General features: G+C 41.5%; 1 protein-coding gene across 1 annotated transcript in view; it reads left to right on the top strand.

Annotated features, from left to right (window-relative positions):
* The first annotated feature begins 6083 nt into the window (after window positions 1-6083).
* TLL1 (tolloid like 1) overlaps window positions 6084-14788 on the top strand; it is a 212456-nt gene continuing 203751 nt past the window's right edge. Inside the window, exon 1 of the mRNA XM_030312787.1 lies at window positions 6084-6301. Coding sequence (XP_030168647.1) covers window positions 6133-6301 — 169 coding nt within the window. The 5' untranslated portion in view covers window positions 6084-6132. The remainder of the gene's footprint in view (window positions 6302-14788) is intronic.

Here is a 14788-nt window from a genome sequence, read left to right as displayed (position 1 = left end):
CCCACCCAAAGTACACTGCATGCATAATCTTACTTAATTCTTATTTCAACACTATCGGATATTTTATTCTTGTTTCAAAAACCAAGAGAGAAGGTAGGGAAGTAATTTGCCTGAGGCAAAACCGCTACTATTGACAAGGTCAGACTTAAAACTTTGTTTTCTGTCTGCTAGTGAAACCCATGCCCTTAACCAATCTGTCCGTTGTCTCTTTCCAGCATCACCTTGAATAAATCACTCTACCTTAGAGTTATACCACTTAGTTCCATTTAGTGAAGGAAAGGCTCTCTTCAAATACTATGTTTAGAGGGGCTGGATATAGTTTTGACTTTTCAGAACTCACTTAGGATGATAATAATAGCAAACAGATACCAAAGTGCCCTATATGGAATTGTAAAGCGTATCACATATTTAACTAACTTAATCCTTATAACAACTCTGTTAAATATTATTATTACCCCTAAGATTATCCCTGTTTTATGGATGAAGGAATGAGGACAGACAAGTTTAAAAAAAAGGTGGATTCAAAGTTACCACTACTAAGCTAATAGACAGAGCACTGGAATTTTGATTGGGGGATCATTTCCAAGCTCCATATTTTTGTACCTCCCTCACTAGTTTTTCAGGGGAAAACAGTGAAGATTCAGTGTAGGCCTGAGGTCACATAGTTGAATACCTGTTAGTGGACTACGGTTATGAGTCCCATCGGTGAGAGATAGATGATTTTCTTCTTATTCCATTCCATTCCTTCCATTTTCCTTTGGCAAGCTGATGCCTGAATGAAGAATACAATCATTTCTGGATGTCATTAGGCAAAATACATGGTTACTGACACAAGTCAGTGGCTCTTCTTGAGACTTAAATAGTAAATGATGCTTAAAGAAGCGACCCACCTAAAGTGCTAATGGTAATACACGCAGCTTCTGTGTACAAACATGGCCTTTTTGCACTGTGTTACTAGACTGACAGTGAGTGATAATAAGAGGAATAGACTGAGTTTGGCGTGTGGAAGCCCCAAAAAGGTTGTGGTCCACAGACAGTGTGGGGCTCTATGGGTACATAGCAAGTGAGTTAGATCGGTGTTTTCAAGTCTCAGTTAACCTTTATGGCTACCTTTATTTTTGACTTAATTTCATAAAGCACCAACTTGCTTTTTAATCTAAGTACAGGAGAAATATATGCAATTGCGAATTTGTTAATTAATTTTTTATAACATATGTGTATATGGGATATACAGATGTATGTAACTTTCATGTTTTTTTTAGAAGGTTATCACTGTGTTACCTAAAATGATCTCAGGCAGTATGGTAGTTTCGTACCACACCTTGGGACACTGAAGTAGAATTAGGAGATGCTATTAGACTTGCTTAGGGCAGAGAGAGCCTAAGAGAAAGAAGGTGAGATACAGCATATGTGTGCTGTAAGGATCGCATAAGAATGGGGGAAAGCAAGAGTTACAAGAGTTAAAAAGCCATAAAACAAAGGGATCTCTTTCCCCACAGTTGAGGATATGTTAGAGAAGAGGGTAGTACAGCACCCAGTAAGTACCAAGAATAATCAGACTGGTTTTTTTCTTTTCTTTTTTTTTTTTTTTTTTTGATATTTATTTCTGAGAGAAAGAAAGAGACGGAGAGAGTAGAGGAGGGGCAGAGAGAGAGAGAAAGAGGAACTAAAGCAGGCTGCACGCTGACAGCAGAAACCTGATGTGGGGCTAGAATTCAGGAAATCTTAAGATCATGACCTGAGTGAAAGTCAGATGCTTAACCAACTGATTCACCGAGGAGTCCCAATAACCACAGACTCTTAGTCGTAGTCAGACCAGAAGCCTTTGAAGAGAAGGTTCTTTCTTCCTTCCTCCCTCCCTCCTTTCTTCTTTCTTTCTTTCTTTTTTCTTTCTTTTTCTTCTTTCTTTCTTTTTCTTTCTTTCTTTCTTTTCTTTCTTTCTTTCTTTCTTTCTTTCTTTTTCTTCTTTCTTTCTTCTTTCTTTCTTCTTTTTTTTTTCTTTCTTTTCTTTCTTTTCCTGGGGGAGGTGTATGTCTTTTTCTTAACAAACAAACAAACAAACAAACACCTTCTGTGACACTTTTGTTGTGAAGCTAATACTGCCTTCTGTTCATTTTTTCATTCTGTCTCTGACACTATATTTGTTACTTAGGAAACAGCAATACAGACAGATTTTGATTGAATGTAGTTTCATGCTAATTATCAAGAGTTGGGAGCATCCTGTAATAGTGACATATGAAACAATGTGACATAAAAAATTACCCATAGAATGTGAAATTTAAAAAAATGTGAAAATCCGAGGTCATTTAGGCCCAGAGAATCATCTCCTCATTGAAATGTATTTATCTGAGATGCCTAAAATGTAATTCCAAAGAACAGCAGCATTAATTCAAAGCAGGATTTTTTTTAAAAGCCTTGAAACAGTAGGTTGAACCATATGAAATTGCCAATATTTTCTGGTTTTAACCTCAGAGAACAATTTCACAGAAGCCAGTCAATATATATACTATTTGGTTAACAGGTTAAAGTGTTTACTTCAGACAAGGGAGTGAGACTAAGGGAGAGAGGAAAATGCATTTGATTCCATTCACATCTAAATTACAGTAAAACCTTGGATCCTGAGGAACTTGTTGTGTGAGTGTTCTGCAAGATGAGCCAACATTTCTAATAACTTTTGATATGATAAACGAGTGATGTCTTGCAATACAAGTAGTGTCTGATGCCGAACATCACATGATCACAACTTAGTCAATGGTTCTTGAAATTTGCATTGATATACGAGTGCTTTGGATTACAAGCATGTTTCCAGAATGAATTATGCTCACAAAACAAGGTTTTTCATTTTTTTTTAACCAGGGACATGAGCAGGATATATTCATGTATTACTTGGTTTCCTAACAACAACAATCACAATTAGCTTTTTACAAAATGACTAGACAAGAAAATAGACATTTCTAATTCAGATTATCCACAGGGCAAGTTTATTTAAATTACTGTGACAGCCAACAGGATATACCAGTTGGCATAGAGTGTATCTCTTGCTTTAGCTCTCTTGGGTGACTTTATTCCCTAGAGTGCTGGGGGCTGATGGAGTTCTGCTGCAGGTGGTGATGGTGGTCAGGGCCAGGTGCCAGCTAGAAGCCAAGGTTACTTCAGCACATGTCTCACTAAAGGAATCAATCTCCTCTTTTTATCTTCCTAAGGGAGACTGGATTCACATCCTGCACATGTTTGTGGCTACATTCTGACTGAACATTCAACTCCTTCCTAACATGCATATTCTTGCTTTTTGTTTTCTTCAAATTCTTGCAAATTCATGTTTTTTTAATGCACATGGGAAAAAAGTCTACTTTTAGTTTGTGATCACAACAACTATAGAAACAAAATTTAAAGGTTAGTATTTATTACTATAGAGTTAGATTCAGTAAATATTTTAAAATATATTTATAAATAAATCAGGGTTGAGGCCTAGGATATTGTGGTGTAAATAACTATTCTCTACAGGTAATTTTAGGCTTAAAGAAACATTTCTATTTTGATTTGAGGTTCTAAATCTAGAATATAAATTTACAAAATTGTGAAACTGAGCAATGATAAATTTTGTATGGAAACCATAATAGGCATCATTATATGATGAGGCAGATGTCCCTATATTACCTTTTTTTTTCAGGGAAAATGAATGAATATACTTATTCCTGCAAAGTAAGTGATGTTTAAGTAGACTCCAGGTACAAACTCTTCCAAATTTACCTATGTTAAAAAGTCTAGGAGATGTTTGCAGTCATTTACATCAGCAAGGGACATTTTAAAAGTTTGGGAATAGCAGGTAGGGACAATGCTAGCAGCTTTTCAAGAGCAAGGATCCTTTAAAGGAAAGTTGCATTTTCTAGGCATTCAGATGGGCAGAATACATTCTTGTTTAGCCCTGCACTACAGCAACACCATTATTAATTATGCAAACCTTTTTTTTTTTTTTTTTTTTTTGGATGGGTAAAAGAATTTGAGAATGACTCAGCAAGAGATTTCAAAACCAAATACCTCTACCTACTTATTGAACATGTTCTTTTCAGATCTGCTCTCTGTTCTGTGACCTGGGGTTAAAAGTTTGAGATCTACAGAAGAAGGCTTTGTTACTGCATCGGCCTCTGAGAAAGCCCCAGTTTTGCCAGGAATATCAAATCAGTTCTACCTAGTCCTCTCATCCTTTTAGTCTTAGTTTAAGTTGGAAATAGATGATATCTTTGAGTTTAGCCTCCAATATTTCTTTAACAAACATAAAACCTGGTCAAATCCACTAACCTAACTGGGTCTACCTGTCAAAAGTATGTGTGTGGGAGGGAGGATGGTTACTTTCATACTTTCCTCTAGATAACACTGTATATTGATGGAAAAGGGGGGCATTTAAATGTTAAATAAAAATGCAAAGGGAACAGAAGAATTTTTACAAGCCACTGCCAAAGTGACAGTTCAAGATTGAGTCGGAAAAGGCAAGACTCGCAATCACCAGTCTGGGGGAGGAGAAGTCCTCTCACCTATTTTGGAAACTGCTTGCAGATGTGGGGAAACCACTGAATTGCTCACAACAGGGGTTTTGCAGAGATTTCCTCTGATTTTTTTTTCCTCCCCTATTTCCCACAACCTGTGTTTGTCTTGCGTCTGCTAGGTGACATGTGGTTTACCTCGCTGATCCTGCTGCCAGGTTTTACACACTCTCCTCAGAAGTAAAACAACTGAAGCCGAAGGATACCGAGCAACTCTGGGCATGGGCGCCAGAACTGTCACAGAAAATTTGCTTCCCGAGTATTCCTTCCAACTTCCCTTCCTGCGCCCACGTGAGCCAGAGCGCCAGCCCATCAGCAAGGTCTTAGCGTTTCCTGCTGCTGCAATCTGTAACTTGATTTTGGATTTTTTTTTTTTTTTAATTGCAGTTCTGGGGATCTTAGTCTTAGCAAAACTTTGTTGGTTGGAGGACTTTTAAAGCAGTCTATTTCCTTACCCAGGTCGCGAAGGCTCAGACACTTTTCCTCCATTCCCGGGCTGCACTAAGGTTAAGCCGCAGCAAAGGAAAGAAACACACACTCGCTGTTTATTTGGGGGGAGGGGAAGTAGAGGTTTGCAGCTAAGTTATCACGATCCCTCGCGCCACCCCCGGTCTGGCACTCTCGGCTGACACGTACATCATCTATTAATTGCTGTTCGCGGACGCAGATACATAATATATTCATTTTTATCTTTAGTAAAATATAAATGGAATTGTCAGCGCGCTCCTGTCTGTTTGTTTGTATAAGGCTATCAAAAGAAGTCAGAGAGGAGGCTGTGGCCCGGATCCTGACCCTGATTGTATGAATAAGTAAGCAGGATGCAAGTGATTGGGTTAGATGCTGCGAAGATTTTTTTTTTTTTTCAAGTTAGGAAGAGGGTAAAAAGACAGCCTAGGGAAGGTGGGGGGGAGGCAAACGGTGCATCCCCACATCCTCACACTTTTGCTCTTTTCAGTCAGTTGCTTTGCTGGCTTCTGCAGGCTTTTAAGGTCTCGCGGCGTAGAAATGCCTGCCCCCCCCCCCTTCCTCGGTCTCCCCTTTCAGTTCAGATGTGCTGATGTGCAGACCGGATTCATCTTCCCGGAGCGGCGGCGGCGGCGGCGGCGCAGGCGGCGGCGGCGGCGGCGGCTCGCGCTCGACCGCCGGGTCCTGGCAGCGGCGGGGGCGCGGCGCTGGAGCCCGAGCTCCGGTGGCAGCTGAGCCCGCGGGGCGCCGCTCGTCCAGCCGCGGCCGCGGGAAGTTCGGCCGCCAGAAGGACGACCTGGCAGGCTGCGAGCGCCCGCTCCGCGAGAGCCGAGTTTGCCCGCAGCTGCCCCTCCCCGTCTCCGGGAGCCGAGCTCCTTACCTGCCCTCCGCCCACCCGCGGGCCCCTAGCCAACTTCTCCCTGCGACTGGGGGTAACAGGCAGTTCTCGCCCTCTCTCCTGTCCCGACGGCATCCGTATGTCTTCGGACACCTGAACGCCCCAGTGTCGCCGAGGAGCCTCCCGGTGGGGAGAGGAGCACCGGTTCCCCTCGCACCGCACATCAGCGCGGACCGCGGACGCCTCACCTCCCGGTCCCGTCCCTTCCTTTTCCTCCAGGGGAGGAGGATGGGGTTGGAAACGCTTCCCCCGAGGATGCTCGTGTTGCTGGTGGCCTCGGGGATTGTTTTGTACGGGGAGCTTTGGGTCTGCGCTGGCCTCGACTATGATTACACTTTTGATGGGAACGAAGAGGATAAAACGGACACGATAGATTACAAGGACCCTTGTAAAGCCGGTAAGTGCCTCTCCAGGTCGGGACGGTGGCGCGCGGGGTCCGTCGCGCTGGATTTCCGAGGGGTGGCGGTGGGAGCTCACCTGTTTCCTTCCCTCTCTCGCCAGCCCCTCCGCCGTCCCTCCTTCTCTTGCCCTCCTTTCCTTCCCCTCCCCCCCCCCCAAGTGGCAGTCGCCGTGGCCCGAGTTGACTGGAGTTCTGTGCTAGTGGGATCGAACGCCAAGCTCCCATCTCCCAGTTTGGGAAAAACGTCCAGAGTTCGGATTCCCTTCCCCTCCCCCAGCAAAACGAAACAAGACTTACACACAGCTGGCTGGCCGTGGGTTTTAAATACCAACACTCAGCGGGCTTTATGTATCTGGAGGGGACTTCACCTCCTCTTTGTTCCAGGGTGCGGTTCCCCGGTGCTCGCCCGAGACCCAGTTGGTTCGAGTTCCCCCAAATATGGGTGGGGGTGGGATTGCTACCTCGGGACACCTTTGCTTCCCTCTTTTGCCAGGGATTTCAAGTGTGGGATCCGGGCGAAAAGGGGATTGTGGGACGACCTTGGAAGCTCTCATGCTAGATGGAATTCGAATGCATTTGCCCATTTAAAATAAACCTTAAAAAAAATGTCCAAGTTGTTACCCCATTCAAACTTGCGCCTTCCTTCCTGTGTACGCCCCCTGGGAACCGCAGTTTGACCTGCACTGCCTGAAGCTCAGCTTCCCCTCGTGGGTCCCCAAGCGCCCCGGGATCTTCCCCTCTCCCCCCCAACGCGTCCAGCGCCTCTGCGGGTCCTCCTCCCGCTCGGGGCGGAGCTTAGCTCCCGCCGCCTCAGGTCGGATCCGCACGTGCCGAGGCCGGTGACCACGTGAGCGCAGCGTCCCGGGGGCTCCGGAGGCGCCAGGTCCCTGGCCCTGCGCAGCGGAGGTTGGGGTGACCAGAATTCAGTGTGGTGGACTCACGACCAACTTCGGAAGGAAGGTTACGAGGGGTGTTGGGGCCGACTCGGTAGGGTTGTTTGTAAGCACGTTCTGTCCCATCTCTAGAGGTGTGGGCTTTGGCGAAGCAGAGAGGAAGGGAGTGGGCAAAGTGCCAAAAGTGTGTCTGCCTCTCCGGATTTTGTGCGGGCTTGGTCGGTATGTGACTGCGACTTCTTCCCTTTTCATAGCTAGGTAAACCTTATTCAGCCTTTCTTGGTCCTGAAGGAAGGAGAAATGCACACAGTGAAAGAAAATGCTGGAAATTCCCTTGTTGCTTTGTACCGTTGATGACACATTGCTCTGACAAGGAGCGAATGTGTGCTGTGTGCGCGTTATCAGATCTTCCTTGGTGCACTCTTACTGAGGATAGTTGTTCAAAACTTGGAGTAGCTTCGTAGAAACTTGTCAGTCTGGAGCTTGGAATTCTCATTTGATTCCATTTGGTTTGTAAGTTTCCTCCTGACACCTTTAACACTAAGTCTGTCCCGCCAGAAGTTTCTTGGGTGGTTTGGAGAAGGAGACATCATTCTGCCAGGATGGGTGACTAGCGACTGGACAACCAGAATTCAGTACTGTAACAACTCCCCAAAGCACACTTTTTATTGGGAAATTAGTTTTGAATCATGTTTACAGCTGGGGGAAAATTGTGTACTTTCTTGTTTTACATAAGGTAGAAATGAAGTGTTTCTAAAGGTTGTCTAGGGAAACATCTATTCTGATGCTCTCTTGTGTGAAAAATTCAACCAGCTATTAATATGAAAAAACCAGGGCATATGTATCATGGGCTTGATTTCAGGACAATAAAACTTGTTTTCCATACAGATTCAAGTAAAAGTTTATGTCTTTGAAAATCATTGACTTCAAATATGAATATAAGAAGTGTCAAAAATTAGCACTGTTTTCAGAAATTATGTTTTTTTTAGACTTATCTTATGTTAGAAATTGTACAGAATAAGATTCGGCGAACATACTGGTTTTTTTGTTTTGTTTTGTTTTTTGTTTTCAACTTAAGACTGTTTTCAATTTTGAAATTTAAATGGTTGCACCATGTGTATTGAAATATGACTCAAGGATAAATATTTATTATCCTCAGTAAATAAACATCTAGAGCAAGGAAAAAAAATCTAAGAGCGTTTAGTTTTGTTTTTTCCTTTAATATTGGTTTATTGTTGAGCATAGCTGTTGAAGATAAAACAATGAAAACAACTTTGAATGGTTATTACTCTAATCTTATTTCTTCCCTATCTTTGAGTACAAGAGGCATACCTGTGTGTATGTGTATGTTGTGTATGTATCATGAAAGAGAGAAGAATGGCACCAGTGGTAGGCTGAGAAATATGTCCAAAATCTGAGATCACTTAAAAAAATTTTTAATGTTTATTTGTTTTGAGAAGGAGGCAGGAAGGGAGAGAGGGTGGGGGGGGGAGAGAGAGAGAGAGAGAGAGAGAGAGAGAGAGAAAGGGGGGGAGGGGCAGAGAGAGAAGGAGACACAGAATCCCAAGCAGGCTCCAGGTTCTGAGCTGTCAACACAGAGCCCCCATGCAGGGCTCGAACCCATGAACCATGAGATCATGACCTGAGCCCAAGTAGGATGCTTAACCAACTGAGCCCCCCAGGGGCCCCTGCCATCACTTTTTAAATGATCAACCCTACCTTTTAAAATTCAGTGACGTGAAGGCTTTAATTTACCATCTTGGCTAAAGAGTGGCAAAATCCTTTTTGTTTTTCTCTTGGCCTCTCTTTTGGCACTATATAAGACAAGTAAAAGTTGTAATAACAGGAAAAAAATTAAATAGTACATTGAAATCCCAAACAAGAGTCAAAAAAAGGTCACTAAAATAAGAAAGATGAGGACAGATATGTGAAAAAGGCCACACAAAAGCACGGAGGGTGCTCTCCAGATTCTGGGATACCTTTGTCTGCCCTTTCCAAGAGCAGAGTGGAGGACGTGGGCCATGAAATAAAGTGTCCTTCTCTAACAAGGGTCCTAATTTTCCTCAGACTATACAGTGGCTTGATGTCATAATGACTAATGAAACCATAATTTTCAGTTCAACACAACAGCCCAATTGGGTGGAATTTGTGAATCTTCCCATTACACAGATAGGAAAACAGATGCTCCATGAGGTCAAATGCTTGTTAAGATTATCCAGAACTTGATTTGAAGTCTCCTGGCGGCAAAACCTGCATGCATATAGACAGACAGACAATAACACTGCATTCTTAGCTGGCCTTTTGGAGGTCTTCCTTGAAATGCAAACAATAGAAATTTGTCCGGGTTTACCTAGAGTCTAGACTAATAAAAGTGCAGTTACTTTCGTATCTGGTAAGTATGAAATGACTAAGAACATAGTTTCATCTTATAAAGTCTTTGAGGTCAGAGGTCATAGCTGATTTTTAATGTTTATCACAGGGAGATAGATTACCACTGTTGGTATCTAGCTAAAGTTCTTAATTCCATCTCGATATCTGTAGAGTATAAATGTTGATCTTCATTCCTCATCTACAAACTTCTATTTTAACCAGTAATGTGACTCAAGAAGAAATATAAATATAACATTAAAATTGTGCCATTCTTAATACATTTGTGAAATGGTATAATTTGTATATCCATGAGAACTCTAATTTCAAGTTCATGGGACAGAAAGGAAGCCTCGGGTTAATTTAATTGAACTTTCACTTAGACATTTGGGTATAAGCAAAAGTAGGTTAAGTTAGTACAGCACAGCTTCATGTATATTTATATAGCCAAATCTGTTAGGACAGAATGTAGGTAATTAATCTTTCTCTCTTTGTAGATAATCACAAAGAAGCAGATAATTCAAAGGAGTATCTGACTGTCTTTCTTCAGCGTAGTGTGTAGTCCTCTGAGTTTGCAATCCTACTGTCTCTAGTTCAGAAGGTTCCTGAGGGACACCAGGAAGCTGATGCTGCAGGAAGTCATTCCAGAACAGAGACTGTTTCGGTGTTGTACTGTTCCATTCCATTCCAGAACATTCCCTTGTTTCAGTGTGGAACTGTTCCAGTAGGTGTTAATCTGAGTATTAATATCTATGAAGAGCCTGGGCAAATTCAGCGTGCAAGTTAAACTCTCAGATTTGTCTAGAGGTTCCCTGGAAAAACAGAAACCTGATAAACTCTGTATTCCCTGCCTTCCTCCTTTCTTTCTCTGTTTGTACTTACGGGGGTATCTGGAAAGCTCAGGCAATCGAAATACAAGAGGTAAGAAGGGGGATTGAAGAATTTCTATTGTGAGTGATGGGTAGAGGCGGAGGAGATCGATGACGTAAAATGTTTGTCTAGAAGATTTGTCCTTATCCTCTTGGACAAGTGTGAACACCCTGAAAAAAAAAGACTTTCTACTTTGAATCTCCTCAGTAAATGACTCCTTTGCTTGGAAAAAATCCAAACAAGATTAAAGGTCAGTGACTTGCAAGGTTAAATTTGCCTTTAGAGTGGCATATACAAGCCTGTTTACATAGAAATAGGCTTTTGGCATCCTAAAGGATTCTCCTTTCCGCTTTTCTTTGCAATTAATGTCCCAGGGTCCTGGTATACTAATTCTTCATCAATTCTTCATGGGATAATTTTCATAAATTCATAATTTCTTGGTAAAGATCTTCTTTCTTTTGGTCCTCAGTGCTGTACTTTCTAGCTTCATTGCCAGCCTCTTAGGTATGAGGTTTTAGAATTTGATGTCCAACCTGGTGTCTACTTCATTCTATCATAGTATTAAATATTGAGGCATATATTTCTTGGTCAGCACCTCTCTAGGTTGCCAAACCCTCATGTTAAAAATTCATTTCGTAGAGTGGCTTCCCTTAACCAGCCTCTTCTCTTTCAGTTTTCATTCCTCAGATCTTGCTTTGTTCTTTTTTTTTTTTTTTTCCTTCTCCTGCTTCTGGTGCCAACTCAGAAGTGGCCAGAGTACAGTTTTTGCAAAAGGGATGGATAGACATTATAATCTATACACTTGAATTCTGTTCATCATTTACAATAGCAATTCTTTAGCCCTTGTTGTGAGGGTTCACATCCATTTTTGCCCATAAATGGCAGTTACTGTCACTAGGTATGAATTAGGTGGACTATTTTTTTCTTAAATATATCCCCAAAGAAGAAGCTGGCTTTGAAACTCCTTTTTGTTTGTTGATTTACACATTGTCTCCTGGTATCTTCCCAGTTTTTGATCCCTGAAGAAGGTGGTATCATTTACAAGTTCAAAATCTAGCTGGAATCCCCTCTCTGAGGCAGTTCAGGTAATAATTAATGGAGTCTTTATAATTTCTAATTCAGCAGGTGCTGTTTGAGTCCTCCCTTTTCTGTTGAGGCCTCCTGAGTCTATGGTGGAACAGTTAGACGTGCCTAAGAGCCCACCTCACAAAGGCTTTTTGAGAAAGTTAGCACATAATTCCCTACTTTTCCTCTTGCCATCATGATGGCTCACTTTTCTATGAAGGCCTGATGTATGCCATGTGTAGCTTCTTCTACAGAAACCATATTGTCTTCCCCCATTATGTATGTAAGAATCCTATTTTTGTGCATCTTAGCAACTCTCCCTTATTTAACATTTATTCTCACTTGCCTGTAGTTACCATCATATTCTTTGTAAACCTTAAGAATATTAGTCACATTAATGATCCCTTTGGCCTCTTCAACAGTGAGTGTACTGGACAGAGGTTAGCCTTTCAATTTTTCTAGAACTCAGGTAGATAGTATTGAGTGCTAGTGATTTACCATCATTATTGTTTTTCTTTTTAGAATATTATCTATTGTTTTTAATAGTACCTTAGACCCATCTACTTAAATATTTAAAATTAGGACTGCCCTAAGCTTTTCTAAGAATGCTTGGAAAAGATAGAGGTGAATAATCCATTTAAAATGAGGCCTTGCACATCCTGCTGGGACCATCTGGTGTCTGGGGAGATGGGGGGAGGGGGCCGTACTGCTCCCCTGAACTGTAGGAAAGCCCCCTGCAGCATCTGGAGCCCATAGCTAGGCCTGGGCCAGGCTGAGGCTCAGGTGCCTGGCAAGGTTTCTGGGCCTGTAGGATATCCTCAACTGAGGGAATTTTGAGGCCTCTTACAGTTTTCATATTCCAAGATCTGAAATTAATCCTGGACTTATCCTTCCTAAATGAGGGAGTTAAGAGTCCTCTCCCCAACCCTGGATATAGTAGAATGATTTAGCAGTATGGCTTTAGTGGTTTATTTCCTTCAGTTATCTATTGAGTAATGATGCTTAGGGAGGAACATTAAAAACAATTTATAGCCTTAAAGTTATGGAATGAATTGCATAGAATATGTTCTTTCCCAGAGAGCAGGAGGGAGGGAATCCCTTGCTTATTTATTTAGTTCTTGCCATTGTCAGCCCTGAAAATGGGATATTGACTATTAGATTTTGAGACACTGTGGGTTGGCTAATGGAATGCTTGTTTTATCAGCTCTTTACAAAACGTGGGCTAATCCTGTCAAGCTGTTTTAAAGAGCTCAACTATATATTTGTATTAAGAAGTATTGTAAATTAGGTGTTAATTGAAATCCAGAAAGTGAACCAAGGAGACATTTGTCTTACTCAGCTCTTCTCTTGCAATTTACATTTATAGTTTAAGCTAAACTATTTGCTCTAGACCATATTAGAAAAAAAACACAAAACTTTCTTGAACGATAATAGTTCTAAAATGTTGAAACCATACATTAGAAGGTCAGGAGTGCTTCCAAATATATTATTTTCTCAAACAAAATCCAATGTTATGTAAATACTCAAAGCATTTACCTTGATGTTTAAAAAAATATATATATTTCAATAGTTTTTGACACACTACACCATTTTACAAATCAAGGGAGTTGTATGGGGATGCAGTCACAAAGCCTGTATTTACTATCTACAGTTGATATCTTCCCTGTATTGCTGAACTTCCTATTGATGACATTTAATTTGTGTGTTGGGGGAGCGTAGGTGGATGTGTAGGAGGGTAGAATAGTTTCTTCATTCTTTACATTTCTCATCTGTGTTAAACTGTTAGCACGTGGATTGTGTACCACAGGGACTCCTTGAATGGCCCTGGGCCTAGTAGCTGATCTCAGCATTTTTGAGCTCTCTTCTTTGGCCATGAGTAGATTTGAAGTGCTTATTAAGATCATCTCTGCTCTTGTGCAGCATTGGGAACCCACTTGGCACCATTTCAGTGGACCAGTCATACTGAAAGGACGGTGCTCTATTCCTCAGGGCTGAGCTCTCTGACCGCAAATACCTAGAGGTGAAGGTTTAGGATAGTTTGTGTTTTGTACTCAAATTCTGAAAGTTAATTAAACCCTTAAAATATCTCCGGGAAGAACATCGTGTATAACCAGAAAACAGGCACATGGAGACCTTTCTTAAAGAATGAGTTTTTGGACCTCACTGTCTAGGAATTGCCTTTGTTAGTCATGTCAAAATAACATAGTTCATCTTTTCACATTAAACGTTTTACATAGTCTTCTATTTTCACCATATCGCCATCAGTTAATATTATTGTTACCTCTTTTGGACAAATGAAGAAACAGACTCAGAAAGATTCAGTGGTGGGCCTGTCATGATACTTACTGAGTGGTGAGAATTTGAACCTGAACCTGGGTTCTGTATTTCAGATGCCTTTTTTTTTTTTTTTTTTTTTTTTGAATCCCCTGTAGTGGCTCCTCAGCCAGTACAAATGTATTAAGACTGGCAGTTGAAGTGATGGTATTTGTGCCCTGGGCCTCTATCCCTTTTGGCAAGTGGTTTTCTGTAGTGAGAATACATTTTGTCTTTAGCATTCTTGCCTTTTATAACCCGTATATTGTCGGAGTAAGGCCAATACTTTCAATTGCATGGAATACAGGGGAGACCCTAGTCCCTTTCAAAAGAGTGTTCTCTAAGTGTGGAGAGTTGTAAACTAAATGTCCAATTATGTACGGGATGGATACAAAATGCATACGATTAATTTTAATAGTGTTAGAGAAATATTTGAGCGCTAAATAGTGTCAGGGAGACACTGCTGCCCATTGTCCCAAGTATTTAATTGTGACAGCAGGCTTCTCATGTCAGTGAAGGCAGAGGCTGAATTGGATTTGAGCAGAATTCGTCGTCATTAGTGTCTGGTTCTTGGCACAGGCTCTGACATTTTGTGTGGTAACGCGTTAAATTGTTTCACACTTTGGATTTGCTGTCTGAGTATTCATTGAATGCACGATTATGAGCCCATAAAGAGTGTGAAGAACTTCCTTTCAAATGCAGGTGATTCAGGAAAGTGGTTTATTGTGTACAGTATGTATGTAAATGATGCGTGAATGCCTTTGAGAAAACAAATATGCTGTGAGAAGGCTCTTAAATAACTTTATCTTTTCAATCCTAACTTGTCTGAAAGCCCTAAGGTCAAAAGCTCCAAAGCTTTGGGGGATCATAGGGTTAACTAAACTTCTTGGAACTCCAGTGTGGTTTCCTACGACTAGGAAGTCTGGCATGTTCAAAATATATACTTTATGTAATATTTACTAAGTTACAATTTCTT

Source organism: Lynx canadensis, chromosome B1 (genome assembly GCF_007474595.2).
Source record: "Lynx canadensis isolate LIC74 chromosome B1, mLynCan4.pri.v2, whole genome shotgun sequence".
NCBI classification, from domain to species: domain Eukaryota; kingdom Metazoa; phylum Chordata; class Mammalia; order Carnivora; family Felidae; genus Lynx; species Lynx canadensis.
This window is presented reverse-complemented; position numbering and strand designations above follow the sequence as displayed.